Raw genomic sequence first — 22,896 nt, forward strand, 5'->3', positions numbered from 1 at the left:
ACTGATGGGGATGAGGTGTAACATCTCACCACATACTTGAGGGACTAACAAGCAGAAACACAGACATCATATCCACAATGCCTTGCTGTCTCAGCTTGTACTTTCTTGTGAATGACGACAGGAAGAAGGAGGACATTGAGCCGGTAGCTTTGCATTTCTGTCCCTCTGCTGATGGCCACTCAGCTCCCACCTTCATTATAACACAATTACAGTAGTCACATGGGAAATCAGGACACCTTAGCCTATCCATTTCCACACTGCACGTCAGCATTGGTATCCAAGCACTCCAGCGTCACCCCCTCCCACGTCCCTCCCAGCTAATTTAACGGGTAAATGCACACTCCCATGCCAGAGAGGACCATGGTGATAATGGAGGGAAGGGAGTGTGCACAGAGAGTGAATAGGTGTTGCACTGACTTGGAGGGTTAGTGGACAGTGGCAACCCCTTGTTTGACAGCTTGATGCCAACACCAGGGAATAAAGTGCATCAGCAAAATCAGCAAGTCTGACCTTGAGCGTCTGCTGCAGACTCCTTTTAAAGGACTCAGTTTGATGGCTAATTTCATTTGGAGCTGCTGAGAATCACACTCATACAAACACACACACTCACAGATGACTGCTCAGTGAGCCAGCTGCTTGTGTCTCTCATGTCTTCAGTCAGCCAGCCATGCACAACTTTCTCGGCAAGTTGCATCTGTGTCTTCTCATGGATGGCTGGATTAATTTCTTCTATTTTTTTTCTCTTAAGAAAATAAGGAAAAATAAAAAATAAAGCCTCTACAGATCTTCGTAAAGTCAGTCAGTTTCTTTACTGTGGAAGCTGAAGGCTCTGTGATGGAGAGCCACACATGTGGCTCTTCATCACTGTTGTTCCTGAGGGATGCATTACATTCAACACTTTCAGCATCACCGCATGTTTCTGGCCACGCTCAATAGCAGCACAGCTCCATACAGCCTTGCTCAGGGGTAGATTTACCGCAAGCTTCATAAATATTTGAACATGTGGAGATGTTTTATTCTGAATCATCGATTTAAAGCTCTCAACTTTGGTGAGGAAAAATCAACAGTAGCTCTTTTTGAAAGTCTATTTGTACTGTTAGGGTCACACAGAAATGTGAAATGTAAGTTCAAGTTCCCTTTTTTTGGAAGTCAAAAAAAGATGTCAACCTAGTTACAATGTCAATAAGAGATTCATTTTTAAGTGTTACAGCACATATGAGAATAATCAGCCATGATGTACCTGAGGATTTTTGCTATGAATCTGCAGAGCACCACCTTCAATATCAAAAAGGTGGGGTCAGACAGCCAGCATGTTCAATATGGAACGTTTATCAATCCTGACTGTTTGCTGGCTGGGGGTGTGCAGCTAATTTACATGTGCTGAGAGGAACCAATGTCATTAGGAGCATCAAGAGAAGCCAGCATACGCCAGGATGAGAATTCACTTGGAGTGTTTTGCTTCCTTTCCGAGGATGGCAGATCTGACATGTTCTGTTAATGGCTGCGATGGTACGGCACCAGATTGTGTAAAGCTTCATATCATATCCAAAGATGTTAATTGATGACACATCCAGTTTATCTGAAGACACCACCATGTCCCATCAAAGAATCATTTTTCGGAAAGCTGTTATGCAATTTCAACCCCAAAACAGCTGGTTTTGCCACTAAAGTGATTACAAAGCCTGACCCGGTTTCAAAGTAGGGATAATGGTCAACTGGTAAATTTACTGGTTTAATATGTTTCCCCTCTTTACCAGTCTTGTTTGCAATTCCTGCACTCAAGCTGCGAGTCTCTTGATACATGGGGCAGTGGCTGTAAACTGCTGAGCCTCAGTACAGGCGAGAATGTCCAAGAGAAATGGGAGGAATTGTCTCTACCCTGGTTTTTCAGAGTTGGAGTAGACTGCAAAACTGCTGGGGGACTGAGATGAGGGCATGGCCACACAAATATGGCCAACCAACAAAGGTTCACTGAATGAGGAAGAATGTGAGAGTCATTTCCCAAGACAATTGCCTGTGTGGCAAAAACTTTTAAACACAAAAATATGTTTATCCTAAACACAAAAAAAAGTTGGGTTTTTAGGAGATTATTAACTGCTGGAGTGAGATTTTGAAGCATGTGCTGGTACCACAGAAAGGCTGTAATAGTGAAAATTCAGGTGTTTTTATAGATGTATTTGTTTAATATTGTCATTCTTTAGCAGGGACTGTTTAAGCTTCTGATTAGGGACCATGGGAGACACCACAACAACACAGTATTCCTGGGGCCTACATTGGGAAGTCTCACAAACACAGGCACCATGAAACTTTATTCACTGCCTCCTAATATTTGTGTAATTTAATACTGTATATACAATATACCTGCCCTGGCCAAAAAGCCTGAACTGAGCTGCTTATGTTCTCCCTGTGACCCTTCCCACTCTTCCTCACAGGAAACTAAGCGAGAGTGGCCACTTCCTGTCTGACCCTGTGTGCCTTTGGCAGCCATCTTTCCTGCCTTCCCTTCTCATCACTTATCACCCTCCCACGATGTCCTCCAGCTGTCCTTTCCCAGCACCAATGTGCCCCCCCCCAGGGTGAGCTGCAGTTGTGTGATGTATTGCTCCAATCGGGCCTCGCAGTGGGACTCTAACCCCATAGTCATGAATGGCTGGATGGGTTCAGGGTGAGCTCAATTGGCCTCTCACATCTTAGCTGGGGGGAAAATGAGGCCATGCCAGTCTCCATCCTTAATAGCTTTGTTTTTGTCTGGAAGTGAGAGAAGGTCTCTTTGTAAATCACTCTTTGAAATGGAAGGACAGGCATCATTAAGCTGCAACATCCTCAGCTGCCCTTAGAGGCACACTGCAGGGGAAGTAACCAAATTGGAAAAATTGCATTCCGTTGTTAATTTAGCTGGATGTTTATATCAGAAATGCACAATTACTATCAATCCTGTATGTAAGATATACAGTATGGCTTGAGGGTTTAATACAACCTCAAATAATTCTAATGCAGTTTTGTCATACTCAAACTATTATCATTGACATATACTCTCACTAAATTATGTCAATAGTTTAAATCAGTGAGTTTAAATAATTAAATAAATTGATATGAGAGAAGTAGTAGGGCAATTTTCACCTTTAAAGCTTTTGCATCCAGTAATGTCACTTCACTCTTGTTATCAGCGAATCTTGCATAATCTGCAACTGAGGTTATGTTTATGTTTATGCATTTAGCAGACGCCTTTATCCAAAGCAGGTAGGCAGGTAGGGTAAGGGGGCCTTGCCTAAGGACGCCTACTGGAAGTAGTACCTTTCAAGCAGGGGATTTGAACCCAGGTCACTTACATGAAAAGTGGCAAACTTACAACTACACGTTCACTTTCTTAACGAATATGTGCTGTGGTCACCGAAGAAAGTGATGAAAACACCCTTACTGAAAGCTGTTAGTGACTCAATGTACCATCACAGGAAGTACCAGAAGAGCTACCTCAAAATGCACCAGATTAAAACTTTGTTTTCACAAAAACACAAAGATTTTGTTGTCACGAAAGCCAGTGCTGCAGCTGAGAGAAAAAGGAGCAGGAGGGAGACTTGCCCACATGTGAACCTTCCTACTACTCCTTTCCCTGAGAACAGCACCAGCAGAGTCAATTCCTCCTGTACTCATCATCTGCTGCTGACGCCAGCTTTCCCCCTCACTCTCCACCGTCTCTCCTGGATCCTGACCAACACTGTCACACTGAGCCATTCTTCACATTTTCCACTCTGTCACTCACTGGACGCCATCCTGCTCTCTCACACACTCTGAACTCTTGGACAGAGATTAGAGATCTGTCATTGAATAACATCACCTTGTAGTTACTGCACTTACTCGCTGTGCTGCGGGTTGGAAGGCAAAGGGAAAGCGCCAGGATCAAGCTCTATAATATATCCTTGTAATTGACAAACCTCTTCAACTTCCCTGGGACTCTCTGTTGAACCTATTAAAACATAGTGCGGCATTTCCCATTTAACTACTGAGGGAGAGAAGCCAATAACAGGACCAGCATCATATACCTCAATGCTGTTTGAGAGGTACAGAGATAGTTCATCTATGGCTTCTCCCAGACACAGCTCATACAGAGCAGAAAAACAGCCCAATGCCAACAACATCCAGTGAATCTGACATTACTTTGCTGTACAGGATGAAGAAAACCCCTTTTGAAAAAAAAAAATCGTATCTGATGAATGGTTCAATTTAGAAACTGTCCACAAATAGTGAAAAATACACACTGATGTGAGCACAGCCAGTGGTGACATCTTTGAATAGTTAGTGTACTTCACAAAGATTTTAAACCCATCAAAACTAATCTGAACTGAATGGCAACTCAACAGATGAATTTACATTGAAATGATAACTGTCCTTTTTTTTTTTCAATTATTATTTTAAAGCAGATGTATCAAAACTGATCAGCACTGGTGACCTGTCTAGCGTGTACCCTGCCTCTTACCCAGTGGTAGCCGGGACAGGCTCCAGCCCCAACATGACACTGAATTGGATAAAACAGGTACGGAAGATGGATGGGAAGGTGATTGATCGACTGTCTGTTGGATTTGGGCGATTTGCTTAAGATAAGATAAGACAGACCTTTATTCGTCCCACAAGGAGAAATTCCAAGTTCCAAACAGTGATCCACTATTTATTTTTCTTTGTTTTTGTATAACACAGAGAAATATAATTTGTTTGTTTTTTTGGTGAATGAATCACACTCAGCCACAGAAACTTAATCCTATATAACCTATAATCTGAGTCATAAAGCTTTCACTCGTACACATTTCTTATTTATTCTTGTTACATTGTGACTAATCTCCTATCAATGTACATAAAGAAGAGAAGTCCTTATTCTTTAATTCTTGGAAAACAAAGAAAACGACAATCAACTGTATCAAAATAAATTCCACAATAAGAACACGCTGCATCAAGAGGTCCCCAGCTGGGTCTCCGCATGTCTGGGCAAACAATATAAGCCACTATAAATGGCAGCTGGTAATTCTAATCTATCTTTACATTTCTACTGTAACTCCACAAGAGTTTTATTGCAGAAACTACTATTCTCTATCTCATACTGACTCATACTCAGTTGGCCAGAGTGGAAGCTCAAAAAGTAAAATGTAAACATACTAAGCAATTTAATTCCTTGCTCTTGACAGGTAAAAGCAATCTTTCAAATTTGTACATATTAAAGTTCAACAATCCTAACTGGAATATGAGACTGGGCGGCACACACATCCATACATGCATTCTATGAATTAACTGTCGATTGTTATTTACCTTCGAGGATTTGTTGTGCCAGGAAGAGAAAACTATATCAAGAACCCTGTCAACCAGCTGATGTCAGAAAGAGAAGAGTGAGAGAAATGTTTTTATTTAATGTTTGTCTACCATGGACAGGCATTATGTTCAAGTGTCCCCTCCCTCTAACCCGGTGCCAGCTGGAAAATGCTAAAGCCCCCCCCCATGACCTTGAACTAAATAAAACTAAACTAAATAGATGGATCCAAGCAGCACCGTGTCTGTGCAGAAACACAGCAGTATTTATCGTCATAGAACCTTCATAATATCCTTCAGATGAATAGTGAACTCACCATGAATATGCTAATAAATTATTCAGTAAATAGGAAATAAAGTAATTGAAGCATGTTTGATGTTTGCACATAAACCCTCAGAGAACATCTTTTAAAAAAATTACTTTCATCTCCCAAAAAAGGCCATCACAAAGAATATACTCAAGCAGCCTATAAGGAATGATCAAGAGACTATTGCTGTGATTAAAAATACCAAAAAACACGTACCGAAAAATATATGATGATATAGCATATGAATATGATAAGAAGTGAACTTTTCATCACATACACAACATGGGCTTTCAGTGTGAAAATCATCTCCACTTCAAAAGATGTTGTCATACCTGTACATCAAAGTCTGGAAAAGCCGTAAGAGCATTATCTGGTCATTAGCGAAAACCAAGTGATCAAAGGCCATAATAATGAGCATGACAGTCTGGTATTAAGCTTGTTTAACAGTATTAAATGGTATACATCTCAGTTCCTCTGCTTTTCTTTCACGAAATCACGCAGTAAATCCAATTTTCTATGCTGAGATGACACTTTCGTTTTCCCAAAATGCACCTCTTTATAATGAGGTAAAGCAGTGAATAGTGATTTGCATTCCCTTAAGTATTGCCATCTCTTTATAGCCGAAAGTGATGAAAGAACAAAATTGGAGGTGAAGCCAATGGTTTGGAAGCAGGGTAGGAAGGAGGGAGAAACAAATGAAGGAATAAAGAAAGGAAGAATGAGAGGAAACAATGAACAAGGGAGAAAAAAGGAAGAAAGGTGTCCAGTAGAAAGGAGAGAGTAAGGAAAGGAATGAGAAAATATGGGAGGAGGGAGAATTGAGCAGGATGATATGGAGATGGAAAAAAGCCACAAAAAAGGCAAAAGGGAGGAAAAATAAAAACGCTACAGTACATGAATTCAGGAGGAGGGTGGGAGTAGGTACAAGACATGTGATGAGTGGAAGTTTCTTGCCAAAGAACAAAAAAAAAATAATATGATGTCTCACTTCTGCTTGAGCTTAGAAAGCGAACACTGCAGTAAAACTTGCCCAACTAATAGTTTTGCTGCCAGCAAGACAAAGTGGTCAAGAAAAGTGGCTTAACTCCCTCTGCAACCATCCTCATACTCAGCCCATCAGACTCTCCAAACTCTCCCACAGCATGGCCCAGGGAGCTGGCCAGTTACCATGGACTTATGCAGACTTTGCACTTACTGGGGTAACACAAAAAGACAGAGGATAAAAAAAACCTTGAGAAAATTAAGTTACAGTCCTGTCTACCTGCCAGCTTCTGCACTGCAGCAGCAGACCCTGAAACAACCTTCTGACAATGTGATATCATGACCGTCCTCGGCTGAAGAGCCTCAGCTCTCTGACTCACTTTGTGTGAGTACAGCAAACTCAAGAAGTGCTACAGTGAATTCACAGTGAGTGTGGCTGAATTCACAGGGCATGCATATGTGTGTTTCAACGAACCACTGCTTCCATTTCACACCACTTCAACTGCATCATGTCCAGCAGGAACCTCGTTAGCGTGTCAGTGCCGTGCCGTCCTGTCGCTGAAGCAAGTGAGCAGGAGGCACAGCTCCAGGCAGCTCTTATAATACACATACAAAAACCTGCAGCCTTGGCTTCACTTGATATAGTCTGACCCAACCACAAAACAGGGTCAGGGCTATGGTACATAAGATTTCTCATTTGCAGGGTGGTCACTTGAACAGCTAAATGCTGCTATATGAAATTTTCAGACAGCTGATCTGCCAAAATTTACAGCACAATTTAAAACGGAGACAGTTTCAATACTTTTTTCAATACCAGTTTCAATACTCAGTTTTTCCACTGCATTTCTCTCTAAGATATAAGATCAACTCATGTTCTGGGAATTTTATCTGCTTGCATCCTGTACACTACCATACAGAGGCTTTTTATTTGGCCAACTTCCTGTGAGGAATTATTATGCCTGACTTCCATCAGTTTAACATGAGCCCAGTGATACCAAAGATTACTGGAAAACATATGAAACAAATAAAATAATTTATTTTGTATTTTGAAAAGTTTAAAAAGAAAAAAATATGTAATTTCGTTAAAATGTTCTAGCATGTCGGACAGCTTCTAGATAGATTCAGATTCATAATCATGAGGTATCCATCTTGTGAAAGTCTAATGCTATGTTTGTGGCTCATTAATTAAAAAAAAATCCCAATGTTTTTAAAATGTATTTTACAGAAGACCTCTCAGATGTTTCTGTGTACCAAAACAATCTGATGTGCCAGCTTACAAAATATGCAGTGCATACAAAAACACACATACAGTAAATACTGTAACGTACTCACTAATAAAATAAGGAAAGATTAAAGAAAACATCAATAAAAGGGCACTACCTTCGAAGAGAGAGTAATATTAGAATTATTCTGAATCAGTCCACAGCGCTACTTGGTAGTTCTCCCTTGAATTGACTTCAGTTTTACAAACAGAAATATCCAACAACGATGAGCTACTATTTATTCTGTCATAATTTTATTATACCCATTTTTAACCATATGGATTGAATATGTAGACATGAATGTTTACTAAAATCCCTGAAGGCTGACTTAAATTTTATCAGCAATATATAAGCTGATATAAAAAATACTAAAGAGCTACATCTTAGGCTACTGGCCACAGTTTGCATGTTAAACATTAAAGCTCATAACAGCATGGCTTGTAAGTGAGGGTTGTCAAGAAAAAGCCTTTTCTCCAGTGTCCTTTGGACAGAAAGTGGAGATGTTTGGTCATAATGCACAGCACCATGTTTGAAGAAAACCAAACGCAGCACATCGGCACAAAAACCTCATACAAACTGTCAAGCATGGCGGTGGCTTGTTTAGCCAAAGGACTTGGAAACTTTGCAGCCATTGAGTTTACCTTGAATTCATCTGTATAGCAAAGTTCTCTAGAGTCACAGGAAAATCCATCTGTCTGACAGTTGAAGCTTGGCTAAAATTTGGTCATGCAACAGGACAATGATCCTGCAGCAAATCTACAACAGAATGACTGAAAAAGACTAGAATAAAAAAAAGTTCTGCAACGGTCCAGTCAAAGTCCAGACATCAACCTGATTGAAATGCTATGAAAGGGACTTAAAGAAAGCTGTGTATTATCAATTAACTGAAGTCATGTTGTAAGTAAGAGTGGGGAAAAAACATTCTTCTCCAATGATGTTTGGTAATGATGACATCACAAAGGAAGTGTGAGGTGTACTTAGTTTTCCACCCACTACGTCTGCATTGTGGCAGAGTTTGTGATGAATGAATAATGACATGGTGTAAGATGCTAGGTGTTGTTGCTGTGAGGACCTAATTTCAGACCTGGTCAGATCCTGATTATTTTGATTATGTACCGATACATAAAAAAAAAATTCTATTCTATTTTTTACATGCTTTTACATGACAAAAGCAGAAGACAGTGACGCAAACTTACAATTCCCACACCCCATCATGCTTAGGCATTCATCTGAGACAACAGAATATTTCATGTTAGGCGTTCCACCACTATGACAGACCGTGCATCAGTGAAATCCTTTAGCTGGCTCAGCAGAAACTTGATTGATGGCTGTACAACATCACAGGAGACTGTGAGGAATAGATCACATGTTCACCTCTGGATGATTTCTGCCGCACTGCACATGTAACAGTAACTGCGACATTGCTGGATCAAGAATTGGTAAAACAATTGCGGTTGGGACACTGAACTGAGCTAACATCAAGTGTATAAAATCACATTCTAAGATGAGGAATAAGAGCTTTCTGTGAACACCACTTCATCCCTTATTGTGTGGTCAGCGTTTAGACGTCACAGATTTCTGACTCACTTCCTCTTTCACACAACCACCTACAGGTTTTTATAGCTAGCTTACTCAACACTCATTTCACTTGAAATATGTTCTGTGGGTCTCAAAAGAGTCTTTGAACAAGAATAATGTTTGGTTGGAACATTAATTTCTGACAAAAGATCGAGAGAAAAAAAAAAACAGCGTGGAATCTTCAACTTGTGTCTGACTCATCGAGATGAACAGCATGCAGCAAATGAGTTTGCTGAGATGAGCTTTTATAACCCACTTCATGGCTGTCAGGCGCAGTCGGGTCTTATCAGAGGAAACGTCTGGCTACATTAACACAAACTGTCACTGTGCCAGACTAAGTGGTCAGCTCTGATCAGCAGTAAACTGGACATGGTGTAAGAGTGTTGAGAGGGTATCAAAATGTTTTATCCCCTGTACAGTGTGATGGATTTACCAAACACAACTTCACCTTAAGTATGCTCTACTTTCGCTGAGTTTTTTTATTATTAGGCCCAGACCATTTTCCTTGTGGAATCACAAGTGTAATCACATTTCTGCTGTGTTCAGACCTAAAACTTAATGAAGAGACATGCATCTTTTTTTTCATTATTAATGGCTCATCTTAAAAGCTCAATTATTTTTTACTCAAGCTGTGTTATGGTGAAGACTTTTCCTCATATTTTGACTGTTGAGTCTATTAGGAGAAAAAAAAAGGAGGACAAAGGATAATCAGGAAACCACTTCGTGCTTGTTCTGGCTAAATGTCAAGTTTGAATAAAGTTAAGGTCTGAATGCAGGTCTTGTGGGCCTCAAAGCCTGTCGTGGTGACATGGTGCTACACTGACTTTGGAGGGTCAAAATCATGTAGAGCAACTCATTTCACATATCCACTTTTCCAGAGGTCATCATTTCTGCTGGAGTGGCTAAGGAAGAAAGGGAAGCTGCTGAATTATAAATGAAGCATAAGAAAACTGTGCTTTAAAGATAGGTTTCTTTGTGGTGCACTGGTATCATGATAAAAGGTTGTTTTCAGTTCAGTATCACTTCAAGAACAAGACTAAAGGACCTCAGGGCTCTAGCAGCTGGAAGAAACATGCATTATTCATATGGAGTACAAGTACAAGATAAATCATTTCTGATTTTCTGACAAGGCATTATTAGTCTTAAACATATGAGTGTCAATGCAAATTAAATTTAATTCATATTGGTGGGGTGGAACTGCAGGAAACTCAGTTGCATTGGAAATTTGCTCAAAGGTCTAAAGCTCCCGGAGTAAGTAAACGTAGGTCATTTGGAATTTCATGAAAACACAAGACTCATTTATCTAAGATTTTATGGCTTAAGGGGGTGTTTGTGAAGCATTTAATCACTGATCCCTTATGGCATTACATGCAAAATTGATCCAGAGCTTTCAGTTCTCAAGGTATAAGTGCAAGTCTTGAACTAATTTGTAGAACTTGAATTTCTGAAAAGCAGATGGCAAGGTTTTGATATTCTGCAAATGCATTTCTTTTTGTCAGAATCTGAAGGACAAGTAAGATGTTAGCACTACATCCACTGCAATGAGATCAGAATTATTTTGTTTCTGACACATTTTCATATTGAATTAGTTGCTTCTAATACTTGTTTTGTCTTTCAGTTAAAGCTGTTGTCTGTAGAAACTGTTTCTGAAAAGGACAAAACAGAGTTGAAACAATCTGCATTCTGCTTGGATGAACTAGTGGTATAAATCCTGGATAAAATCCCAAATAAGTGGCAAGTAGCAAAAGTGGATGCAGTAGGAGCACTTGGCAAATTTCCTCACCTCCCAGGCTACTGCAGGATGCTCCTCCTGCCGAACAGTCACAGGATTTGGCTTCGCACCAAGAGCCATGATTTAGAAGTACTTACAGGTGACACAGAGAAAGCAGCAGAGGAGGGTGAGAGTACCTCACATTGATATTCTTCTAGGCGCCCGGGCAGCTAACAATCAGAATAAGTGACATTTCTTGTATGGCACGGGCTCGTCCCATGCCTTGTCGCAGTAATTCCTTTTCATCACCCCAAACAGCCTGTGACTTCGATGTAAGAAGTCCGCACAAAAGCGCCTGCAGCCCGCCACGAGGATTAGAACTCTTTAAAGATAGTCGGAAAATAGTAAAAAAAAGTTTCTTACAACTTCCAACAGCAATGGGAGGGATCCTTATACCAACTCTGTCATTAATATTCCACAGCCATAACAGTAGCTCTGTGTACAAATCCCTTACAAAAATGATTGGAATCACTTGGAGGGTATTCATCGTACACAAAAAATAAAACTTACCACATGTGTGACCTAAAACAACCTATTTTAATTAACAGCTGAACATTCTGGCTTTTTAAAACACCTTTTTTAGCTTCAATAGAGGAAAGATTTATGGCACCACTCAATCAGAAGAAAAAGATTAACCCAAAAAATTATTCATAAATAAAACAGCTGGCATTCTTTAAGGCATGGACAAAAACAATATTCGTCATTGATCAGTCCCCATTTCTTGTATAGCAGCTGACAGATCAGCTTTGCAGGATGAGTCTTGTTGTGGACCTTTTTTCTACCAATTTCCACCATAAATTTCTTACTCAGATTGAGATGTCATTGAGTGTATGCCTTTTCTGTGGAGGGGCTCACTGCTCTGTGGTATTATGCATATTCATCCTGAAAAATTACTCAATCAATCATAACCAAACTTATTTTTGTTTTGATTGATAGAATAAGAAAAGTGGCCAATATTTCAGTGGCCACCAGTGCAATTACTATGGAAGTAATGACTGTCATCTTCCCTGGTCCTTTACCTGACATCAACCCCATATCATGACTGATTGTCAAAATTTGATGTTTTCTTCAGGCTGTCATCTTTATATGTTTCATTGGACGTACACTAAAACGTTCCAGCATCATCTCCTGTCACTAAATAACACTTTTATCTGAACATCCACAGTCCATGACTGCTTGTCTTTAGCTCACTGTAACTTTGTTATCTTCTGTTTCAGAGTTTTTCTGGATGTAAATCCCATTTCTTTGATTCCTTCATTTCCTTCTGACAGTTTGGCTAAAAACACTGACTCTTGTTTCAGCCCGTTTTTTCTTTTGTTTTCTATTTCCAAGACATACTGCATTGTGTTTTCTGTCCTCGTGCTTTAATATCATTCATGGTCGCCCTGTATGTTTCCTTTTTGTTTAGCCTGACTCCACATCTTAGACAGAGCTGATTGAGAACAACGGATCTCTTTAGTCACACTGTGCTTAATTACCTCGAGGGCGTTTCATAACCCTTTTCATTGTGTCCACTGAAGCTTTTTAATAAAACTGTTTTGGTTAATATCTCAGATCATCTTTTTCTACAAAATATGTGATCCCATATTTTTTTGACATCGCTTAAAGCTGGACTTGGCCATAGCCATGCTTTGGAGCAAACGCTAACATTACACTGTTAAAGGGGAACTCCGGTATTTTTAAACCTAGACCTTATTTCTGGCATGAAATACGTTTATCTACCAATACTTTAAGAAGAATGAATGAACGAACGTGTACTATTGCTCTGTTAGATCATAGGTGCTGTTATGTGGCTACTTGCGGCTATAGGAGAGCTAACGGAGGGATTTCTACACAGGCACTCTACTGGGACCACTTCATCTGCAGCCATGCGTGTGGATAAAGTGGTCCCAGTAGAGGTGTGTGTTGAATTCCCTCCATTAGCTCTCCTATAGCTGCAAGTAGCCACATAACAGTAGCTATGTGCTAACAGAGCAATAGTACGCGTTCATTCATTCATCTTAAAGTATTGGTGAAATAAAGACAAATAATGCCTTCTTTAGAGGCTGCATCATCTTTGCCCCGTTCACTCCGTTATATGGATCGCAAAGTTATCTAAATAGCTTCCATAGGACGCCGACTTTCGCCAAACTGTTCTCGGTGAGTAGATAAACATATTTCATGCCAGAAATAAGGTCATAAGGTAATCAGTGTAGCTCTAGCTTCAGTCAAAAGATGGTTTCAGTAAATGTTACACCATAAGCTCCTGTAGATCAAAGACCTTGCGTTTGTTACAGCAGGGACACGGACCCCCTTTTTCAATATGACAGCTAGCTCATTTTTGGTTGGTACACCGAAGAGTAAGTATGCCATAAAGCTAAGTTAAATCATTATTTCAACACAACAAATGGATCAACATTCCCTTCATTTATCACACACTGCAAAGGCTATACTGATGTGAGTCATAGCAACATTTTTAGAAAAGTGAGTTATATGAGAGTGAGGATACTTTAAGACCTTGGTCCAACATGCTTCTGTAAGACAAGAGATCAGTCAATAAATATGGGCAGGAGATGGAGTTTACTCATACAACACTGACAGGAGGCCTCATTCCTCTCTGGCAGCAGCTGAATGATTGGCTGAGGGAAACTCGCTCTGATCCAACTGACCTCCCAGACAGGCCTGATAAGAAAGCGCCGCAGAGAGCAGCTTTAATGCAGCTTCCTTGATGAAAAAGTAAGATATCCACTTTAGAAGTTAAAAGTGGTGACTTGCTGGATTAGAAGCTGAAACTAGATGTGAAGAGACGATTCTGCTACCAAAGCTACAGGCTGCCAGAAGCTGCTCAGCTTGCTTGTCACTGTAATGCAATAAAGACGTGGAGTCAACAGACCAAAGCACCATGATCTAGAGACCAGCTCGCTCTTAAACTGAACAACAGCCTGAATGATGCTTTCTAATACAAACATTTTTTTAATTGTCTTGTCCATTTCAAGTTCTCATATTTTGAAAACTATAACGTTCACTCTGAAATGTATACAATAATAAATATGCCTTTAATAATCATGGTTAGAGATATTTTAGTTTTTGTTTGAGTGGATATTGTAAAAAGTGCTTCACAGTTTCATGAATACGATCATTTTCTTGCATCATGAATTTCTTTCAATTTAAAGAGACCATCTTGTGCATTGTGTCCACGTTTCCTGCTGGTCAGACTTTTGACTCCTGGACTTTATGGCAGGAAACAGCTTCTGCTTATTATACAGTATTCTATAAACAAAATGTTTAGTCAGATAGTTGAGAACAAGTATGGGCAGATTATTCTGTAATTAAAGTAAGCACACCTTGAGGCCCTGGCTGGGAAACCAGCAACAACTCACAGCAACAACCCTAACACTTTTTCCAGTGATTTATTCCCTCCCTCCAATCTGTCGCTTTCCATCAGGAAAATGCTCCACTTCTCCCTCTGTTCCTCTTCACTCCTCACCTCTGCGAGCTCCTCCCTCCCTCGTCACAGCGCCACTCCATTCCCTTTCCTGCCGACATCCAAGTGGAATTCAGCCAACTCGTTGGTGCTATAACGGACCCCTGAGTACAGTGAGATCTTAGCCGAGTAGAAAAAATTTGATGGTGCTAAAGACCTTCTCTGACTAATTACGCGAATTACAAGAAGAATAAAGAGAAAAACATTTGATAATGTGTCATGTCTCTTTATCTGTACTTCACATGATTGAGGATGTGGCCCGAATGCGATGATTACATTGCAGTGTAACGACACATCCTTATACTTTATGATCCTTCTTTAGATCCACAATTTATGTAATCAAACAACATTACTACTGAGTTCAGACCAAAATAAACCTCTGCTTATAAAGATACCTGACGCATTCCACCAGCTAAAATCACAGAGCAACTGATTGATGCATCAGGACATTTAACTGGTTTGGTCTTGTTTCTATTTCGAGTTGTTTCTTCATATGTTTTCACACTTTGTGTAAACTTTAGCGTCTTTCATTTTGCTTTCTTCTGGCGCAGGTGGGATTTCACAGTGAGGCTGACACATACAGTACCTGACCTTTCGCACACACATAGCAGGAATCCTTTTAACACCTTCCTCCCACAGACCACCGAAACAGTTCCCCCACACACTCACTCTATACAAAACAACATTAAAGAAAAAGAAAATGCACAAACGTCTTTGAGAATCTAAAGCATCACATGTGCAATGCAAGTTTACAGGCAGCACTAAAATCACAACTGCAGCAACTGATGTTTCTCAGCTCAACCCGTAAGGCGCGACAAGATCTTTGTCTTTGGGTGTAAGAGCCCCTAAATAGAGAGGGTATTTAGCTGAGGGGAATATGCCAGAGGAGAGAAGTTTCTCATGCATCTGGAACCAAAACAAACAAAGCCCAAACTCCTGGCAACACAGCAGCCAGGAGCTGCTGATAGGGGTTATCTCTGCGGTCACACATGGGCCGCTTCACAACAATGAGCTCTGTGCAACTGTAATGGCCTTTGCAACGCCACAAACACATTCAGCAAAGATGCGCAAAATAACCACTCATACTTCCTGTTTACACAATCTGTTTGATAAAACTGGAAGTTGCATCTAAATCATTTTCACGGCTTGTGTTTGTGTTCTATATGGCAAGTTAAAAACTTTATGACCGATTTCAATAAGCAAGGTAACCAACTGTGTGTTTTTTAGAATTAAAATAATTAGGAATTTAATTCAGTTTGACAACAATGGACGGACATATTTATAAGGGTTGTGGCTGCTGTCTTATGGCTAGTTATTGCTTGCTTTAAGAATGCCTCTCAATAAAATGTAGCTGTGCCAACACAAGGTAGACCAAAGCAGATGTGCTGGTCTTACTTCTCCATCAAAAGGGAAAATATTGAAGATGTAGGTGCTTAAAAGCCAGGCAGCTGAATCAATACCAACAGTGTAACATCCATATGACAGGACAAACGTGCTGGTATATTATAGAAGTGGCAGATAAGCCCATGTGTTTTGCTAAGGGACTGGCTGTAGTGAAAGGGGATCCATCCACAGCAGTGTTTAGAGGTTCAAATGTGCATCTGGGGAGAAGGATAGATCAATTCTTATTGGCCAGGGGCCAAACATCTCCGTGCATTCAGCTAGATATTAACTCACACACTGGCTCTACTGCAGGATTTCTCCACAAACTAGTGTTTGCCACAAGCAGCTGTATGAAAACTAAATTCCTCTGCTGTGTTTTTCGATGGCAATTAAACACAGATGTGTTTAGGTTTGTGCCCAAAGAGAGGGGCCCTGCTGGATCGTCTGTGGTGCCGGTGTTGTCGTCATGATTCCCTGATTACAGGGAACACAGTATAAACTATAGCTCACTTCTCATTAGTCGGAGCAACTCTGCCTGGGTTGCCACCCACAGGAGATCCTCCCAAACCCACAGGAGAACATGGTGCCCCTACACAGCCTGCAGGGGCGGGACACCAACACCGCAGTTGGATGAGAGCACCAACACACACCCACAAGCTGGCAAACTCACATTCATCTACAGACACAACGACGTCGTCTGTACATGGTGCACGATGGGCGGCATCTCTCTGTACAGCTCTTGCTAAAAACGGCCTCAGAGGACGAGATTACTGGCTCTGCAACAAAGTGGGGTTTCCCCATAGGGACACTCCATAAGCCTGGAACAGAGCAAGTGGCTGTGGGTGACCTGCATGACTACTAATATAGCTCACACCAATGTGAAACAGATGCAAGCAGCAGTGTAACAACCTTACAAAAGCGAGGATGCAAGGAAGCCCACATGGGAGTTTCAATCAATCAGTGCCAATGACCTGGCTGAGGTTTGTGTGTGTTTGGGACAGGAGATGAGAGTCCAGAGGATGAGCAAAGAGGAGGGAAAGGAGGCAGCAGGGATCAGATATGCTGTCCGTCAGACCCCACTGTGACAGGTTTATCCCAGCCAAGGGCGAAGGCAACACACTGAACAGCACAGTGAGGAGTGATAAACGTCAGGACGAGCTCCTGTGCTGTGGTAATGGCTGACAAACTGCTCGGTGGCTCATCTCATAGCCAGTCAACCTCAGACACGTGTGCTGCTCCGCATTAAACTCTGTTTTGATAGGAAAACAACAACAATAGGAGCAGAGACTGAGCCAGGCAGACATCAATCTTACATCTACCAAATGTAGCCATTTCAAAAAGTTGTTTTAGACTCAGTATACATTCTTCAAATGAGGCTCCAAGCCTTTTACAAAATCATTTTGTAAAATCGTATATCCATTACTGATTTTTCAAAGTATCATTATACAGCAAAGTGCACATTTTCGACCCAGTGTTCCTCTGTACAGAATTTATGGCCAGAGCTATTTGTAGAAAAACTGACAGTGTAACAGGACAGACTTACACTGCCAATGCTCTGCATTTCTAGAAACTTTTAATGTGCATGCAAATTAACCATTGCAAATTAATGACAGGGGACATAGTGCAGGTTCATGCACACTGAGGTCACCTTCTGTATATCCCATGTGAATCTCCTGTACCAGGTGACGCTGTTATATAACATCTAGAAATACAGTGAAAGCCCATTAAAAGGTTTTATTGCTTGTGTTTCACCTCATCAATGAAACATTGTTTTACTGCACGTATGACCTTTCCACTTTAACAATCTAACAAAGATGTCTCAACCAGCAGCAAAAATACTTATGACTGATTCCAACACAGTGATGTGGAAATGAATCTAAAGAAGCTTGACATTTCTGGTCACAACAATTATCTCAATATCTCCAATATCTGTGCTTTGAACGTTTGACAGCAGGAAGGTGAATTCCCACAAACACAGAGAATGTGTTGAGCCTTCATGAAGAACAATGAAAACATCTGGTCATACTTAAAAAGTGAGCAGTCATCAGCGACAGTTCCTGTAAACCAAATGGAGGCTGTGCTGAAAGGGACTTTATGGGTTTAAGAGCATTTACAGTTATCAGAGTCGGCCAGAAGAAATCAATCCTTCAGTCAAGATAATTCTGGTCTCAAGGTGTCTCACAGATCTGACATTAAACTGAATTTAAAAAAAACTTTACAACTTTACAAATGTGGTACAAACTGATATATTGTAGCAGAAACAGTAGCTGTGTCCACACATGGATTCACAAGTGTAACATCATCCTTCCAATTAAGTCATAGCACCTAAAATTGATATAGTACGTGTTGACCTTTTCCAAGGTCATGTCATGAGGATGCTTGGATGTGAAAATATCACAACTACACTTTTGTCACCTGGATGCTGTGTGTTCTGTTTGCTACAGCACCTCCAAACTCTACCTGTGGCTCATTTACATGAATCCAAAAGGACTCAGGACTCTCCTTTATTCCTTTGAAAGCTATATAGGATTTGTGTAGCAACCCCATCAAAGCTGGTTCTGCTGTAAACAGTCCTAGAGATATAATATACAGCTGCATTCTGGACAGTCAAAGATAATTCACAGATACATTTCAGACATGAGGTCTGAGGTTCCACCTTTGTCATCTGTACTTTGCTTGATTGAGAAGGCTGACACATCTGTTGCCACAAACAGGGAGTCCTCACACGTCTTACCTGTGTCTTGTCGAAACTGGTGCATGGACTGCAGGTCAATGATGTAAGGAGACAGCTGAGCATCCACCTGCCCAAGGACTACACTTCCTCGGGCGTCCCCCTTGAGTACATTCTCGATATGGTGGCAAACCGCTGCACTGTATGGCCTCCAGCGCCCATGTTCATTCAGCCACTCCCAGACCACCACTCTGGCCAGGTTCTGAGGGGGGTACCCCAATCCATTCATGGGCACCAGCAGCCCTGATCCCGGACGAGCCATCTCCTTTGTGGTGTCTGCGCCTGAGTTGCTGGCTATGTCCCGTGCTAGAACACCACTGCGACTCTGTCAGTCAACTGACCCACTGGAACATTTCCATCAGCCCCCAAACAGAAATAGCTTGAATCAGCAATTAGTGTGGCAATCCTCAATTATCACATGCTACTTTTCAAGAAAACGGCTCCGCCAGCGCTGTCATCGTCTGCAGGTAGTTTCTGGCTTTTGTCACTTTGATCAGCCAAAAGGCAGCCTCAATGCTTGTGTGTCTTGTCTTGTGTTGTGTTTCAGGTGGCAGATGTTGTTGATGATGATGAAGGGAACTGCAGCTGTATGAGTCTCAGTCCTACACAGCAAACCATGGCAGATCTGCAGCAGTTAGACAGGAGGCAAGAAGCACAGATACACACGTAAACAAATGTTGGCATTTATCCCATGGGTAATTTCAGGTAATTCCAGAGGAGATGGCACAAATCTAATCTGTTCTATGCTGGAGTACCAGTGGTGGTAGTGGTCTGTAATCTTGGCTTTTCTGATAACTTAAAATCTAAAAACTGTATGAGCCTTTGAACTATATAAAAAAAATAAAAAGCAAAACATAAACTGCTACCATATGTAAAGTAAGTGTGTGTAAACACAGCTACATTATACTATAATCGAATCAGATAGATCCGATCATTAGATCATTCCGATATCAAATAAAGATCTGTTCAGACGCAGAAAATGCCATACAAGCTGTTTGGGTTTTTCTTTTCTTTTTTTTTTCTTTTTTTTAGCAACTATTAATAATAATTTGTATAAAGGTTCATTTTGATTCATTTGAGAGGCATGCACTACATGCTTGAATTCCTTTGAAATACAGACCTGTAGGTAGCAGTAGTGGTGCCACACATCCGTCAGGTAGACGCTGCATCTTTCAGGCTTTGGTCGAAAAACAGATTGCCAAATGAATGGGGGGGAAGACGAGGTCAAAATCTCAAAACGCACTTGCCTTTTCACGTCTGTGACGTGTACGTTTTCTTCTCCCTTAAAATTAAATCTTCCTTCAAACACCGAGGATCTGTCATTCACTACAAAAGACCAAGACGTCGTTTTATTCCCGTGAATCCGCTCCTAACTACACCAGCTTGTTGGTTCGCTGTGTTAAGTGAATGCATGCCCCAGTTGCGCGCTTTGCAGTGTGTGAGCTGCAGAGGAAAACCGCTCCGCTGCGGACGCGCATTTATCTCTTTAAGGCTGAGAATCAGACGGTCACATTTTACGCACGAAATCCTTGCAGTCGGAGATTGAATCCCCAGGCACACCTGTATGCACAGCCATACAATTCAGTCAACATCTCAATTTGGGGGGGTGGGGGGCGTAGCAGCTTCCGGTGTCAGGTTTCAAAATAAAGCCTGAATGAGATGAGATGAGTGAAGCATTGTGGATAAATAGAACACAAACAAGAGCAGTGACATTTTATGACCAACATCACTGATATAACCTCTTTCACACAAATCTACACAAAACCGTCCTCTCTCTTTCTTTTGGGGGAAAAGGGTTTCTGGAAGGCAACAAACGTCATTTTGGCACTGAAACTGTAAAAGCAGACCGCTGCTAACCAAGATTGTACGGTAAACCTGTATATGAGAGTCAGCTACTCACAGACACATTTTAAAGAGAGCCCGCAGAGGTATGTTGGGGTCCTTCACACTGATAAACACCTGTGAGCACGCATGTCTAAGATATTTACAGGCGGTTGTAATAGTCAATGTCCTGTTTTCAGCATATCAATAAAATGAATTGTTAAGGAGAATGTAAAACGCTTGTGTAGGTTAGATTACATGATGCCATTAGGGCTCAGTGGAGCAATCCTATGTCTCTTTTTTACTCTAAATTATTAGTTTGGCAGGGGAATTTTATTATCCATTATTCTATCCTCTTAATTGCTGGTCTCAAGCATATATTGATTGGTAGCACCCAGTCACTGCCAAGAACTGTAATGAAATTATTCTTCGGTGTGATGATACTTTTTCATTGATCTGATTATATCAAAGTAAGCAGAAAGGTCACATGTTTTAATGACATGTTCTAACAGATGATTTAATAGATGATACACATGGATGCTGTTGATCTCACATGTGGTGATAAATTAAAGAAAAAAGCAACAACTATGTAACTATGTAAGGTGTTAGGACATCGTGTCCAACCACTCCACTGGCAATACGGCTTTACCTTGCAACGCAACTGGATGCAGAAACCTTGAGATCACAATAATAGGTGAACCCTGTGTAAGAAGTTATCTGGTGGCCAGAATAATTATTCGATTGACTGATAGGAGTCTGTGGAACCGCAGTGGAAGGATGGTACTCCATTCTTCTTCAAAAAAAAATTCCCTCATAGCCATTTGATGAAGATTGAGGAGAAAATTGTCAGACTAATCAGGCCAAAATCTCCCATAAGTATTCGGATAGGTTGAGATGTGATGACTTCAAAGGTCATAGCACAAGATTCCCAACATTTCAAACTCATTAAAGAATTGAGTGTCACCTTGTGCAGTATGAATGGTGATCCTTCTTTCTAAGAGCCACCAAAGCAAGCTAGCAAAATGCCCACCACTGCATAATGAATCCCTTCAGTGTAGGGGTGAAAGGTTCAGGTTTCTCATTTAATTTGTCACTCATCTTTATGTGAATAACACAGCTGAGCAGCTAAATGGAACAACAGAGTCATCTGCTGCCAAAATAGGGGAACTTCAAGGGTAAAGAACCTCCAAAACAATATTTCTGTCACTTTTCAGAAGACAGGACTCTTGAGATAATAGCTCTTCCTCTTTGCTTTTATATAATGGTGTTGTCACACCGGTTACTTTCCTCTAAAAACATTATGTGATGCTGACATAAGAGTTGCTTTGGTTGCAGCAGTTTCACCTAAAACTCCACTGGAACATTAATAACACAGATAGAACCGATTCGAAGTTGAATTTTATGAAATCTCAATTTTATGAATGTCATCATCACTTTCTTTCATTGTTTGACATATTCTGCATTTCATTCACAGAATCATCATCTGCAAACCCTAAATGTGTTTCAAGGTGACATTAAAACATAATTGAATTAAGTGTTTATCCACTCTGATCAGTCTGAAACATATTTTCTGCTTCTTCTCTGTGGAGTTCAAGCCATATTAATATATATATATATATACATATGTGATTAAAATAAGCACTTTATGTATAAACTGTAAATCTGTTTGCATAAAACCCTGTCTCAATCAAAAGTAACAGACCAGTGGATTTTAATGCTGATCTAAGTTTAGTCTTATCTAAGATATGTGCAGAGAAAAAAAAAGTTATTTTGTTTGTTTGAGTATTTAAGAAAAACACTGCTTAGCTCAAACATAGGATATCGTTTCCATTCTGCCCAATTAGACAGGCTCACTTTTGAACATATAATCTATGGCTGACACTCGACCCCCTCCATGTCTGTAGGCTCGTGAAATGGAGTTTCTGGGAGACTGGAATAAGCGCCAGCTGTTTAAAACTCCACCAGTCAGTTATTTGTAGAGCAGCACCATCATGTGGACTGTCAGCGTTGGTGTAATGTGTGCAGAGCAGGCGTCACGTTACTGACGTAACATAGAGTTCAGCTGCTGTGGAATCCAGCTTTTCAAAGCTACTGGTCATATTACAGTGGGCTCTTATAAATTGACCCAGCTAGAAAAAGCAAAAGGATAACTAACCAACTGAAACGGCATCTGTAAACAAAGAAGTTGCAAAAGAAAGTATTTTTTTTCAACTTTTTACATTTTCTTCAACCATTTCCAATACATAGCTTGTGAATATGTAAGAAAAAACACTGACGTGAACGCAGCTGGTGCCTTATTTGTTGAA

At 40.7% G+C, this 22,896-nt stretch overlaps 1 protein-coding gene across 2 annotated transcripts in view; it reads right to left on the bottom strand.

Annotated features, from left to right (window-relative positions):
* dtx1 (deltex 1, E3 ubiquitin ligase) overlaps positions 1-20,370 on the bottom strand; it is a 41,171-nt gene extending 20,801 nt beyond the window's left edge. Inside the window, exons 1-2 of one of the 2 annotated variants that reach the window (XM_072388319.1) lie at positions 19,890-20,370; positions 18,773-19,394 (exon numbers count right to left, since the gene is read on the bottom strand). In XM_072388319.1, coding sequence (XP_072244420.1) covers positions 18,773-19,031 — 259 coding nt within the window. In that variant the 5' untranslated portion in view covers positions 19,032-19,394; positions 19,890-20,370. The remainder of the gene's footprint in view (positions 1-18,772; positions 19,395-19,889) is intronic. The other variant, XM_072388318.1, reaches the window with a different exon arrangement.
* Positions 20,371-22,896: the final 2,526 nt, after the last annotated feature.

This window comes from Leuresthes tenuis, unplaced genomic scaffold (assembly GCF_036924035.1).
Source record: "Leuresthes tenuis unplaced genomic scaffold, fLeuTen1.0.hap1 SCAF_6, whole genome shotgun sequence".
NCBI classification, from domain to species: Eukaryota; Metazoa; Chordata; class Actinopteri; order Atheriniformes; family Atherinopsidae; genus Leuresthes; species Leuresthes tenuis.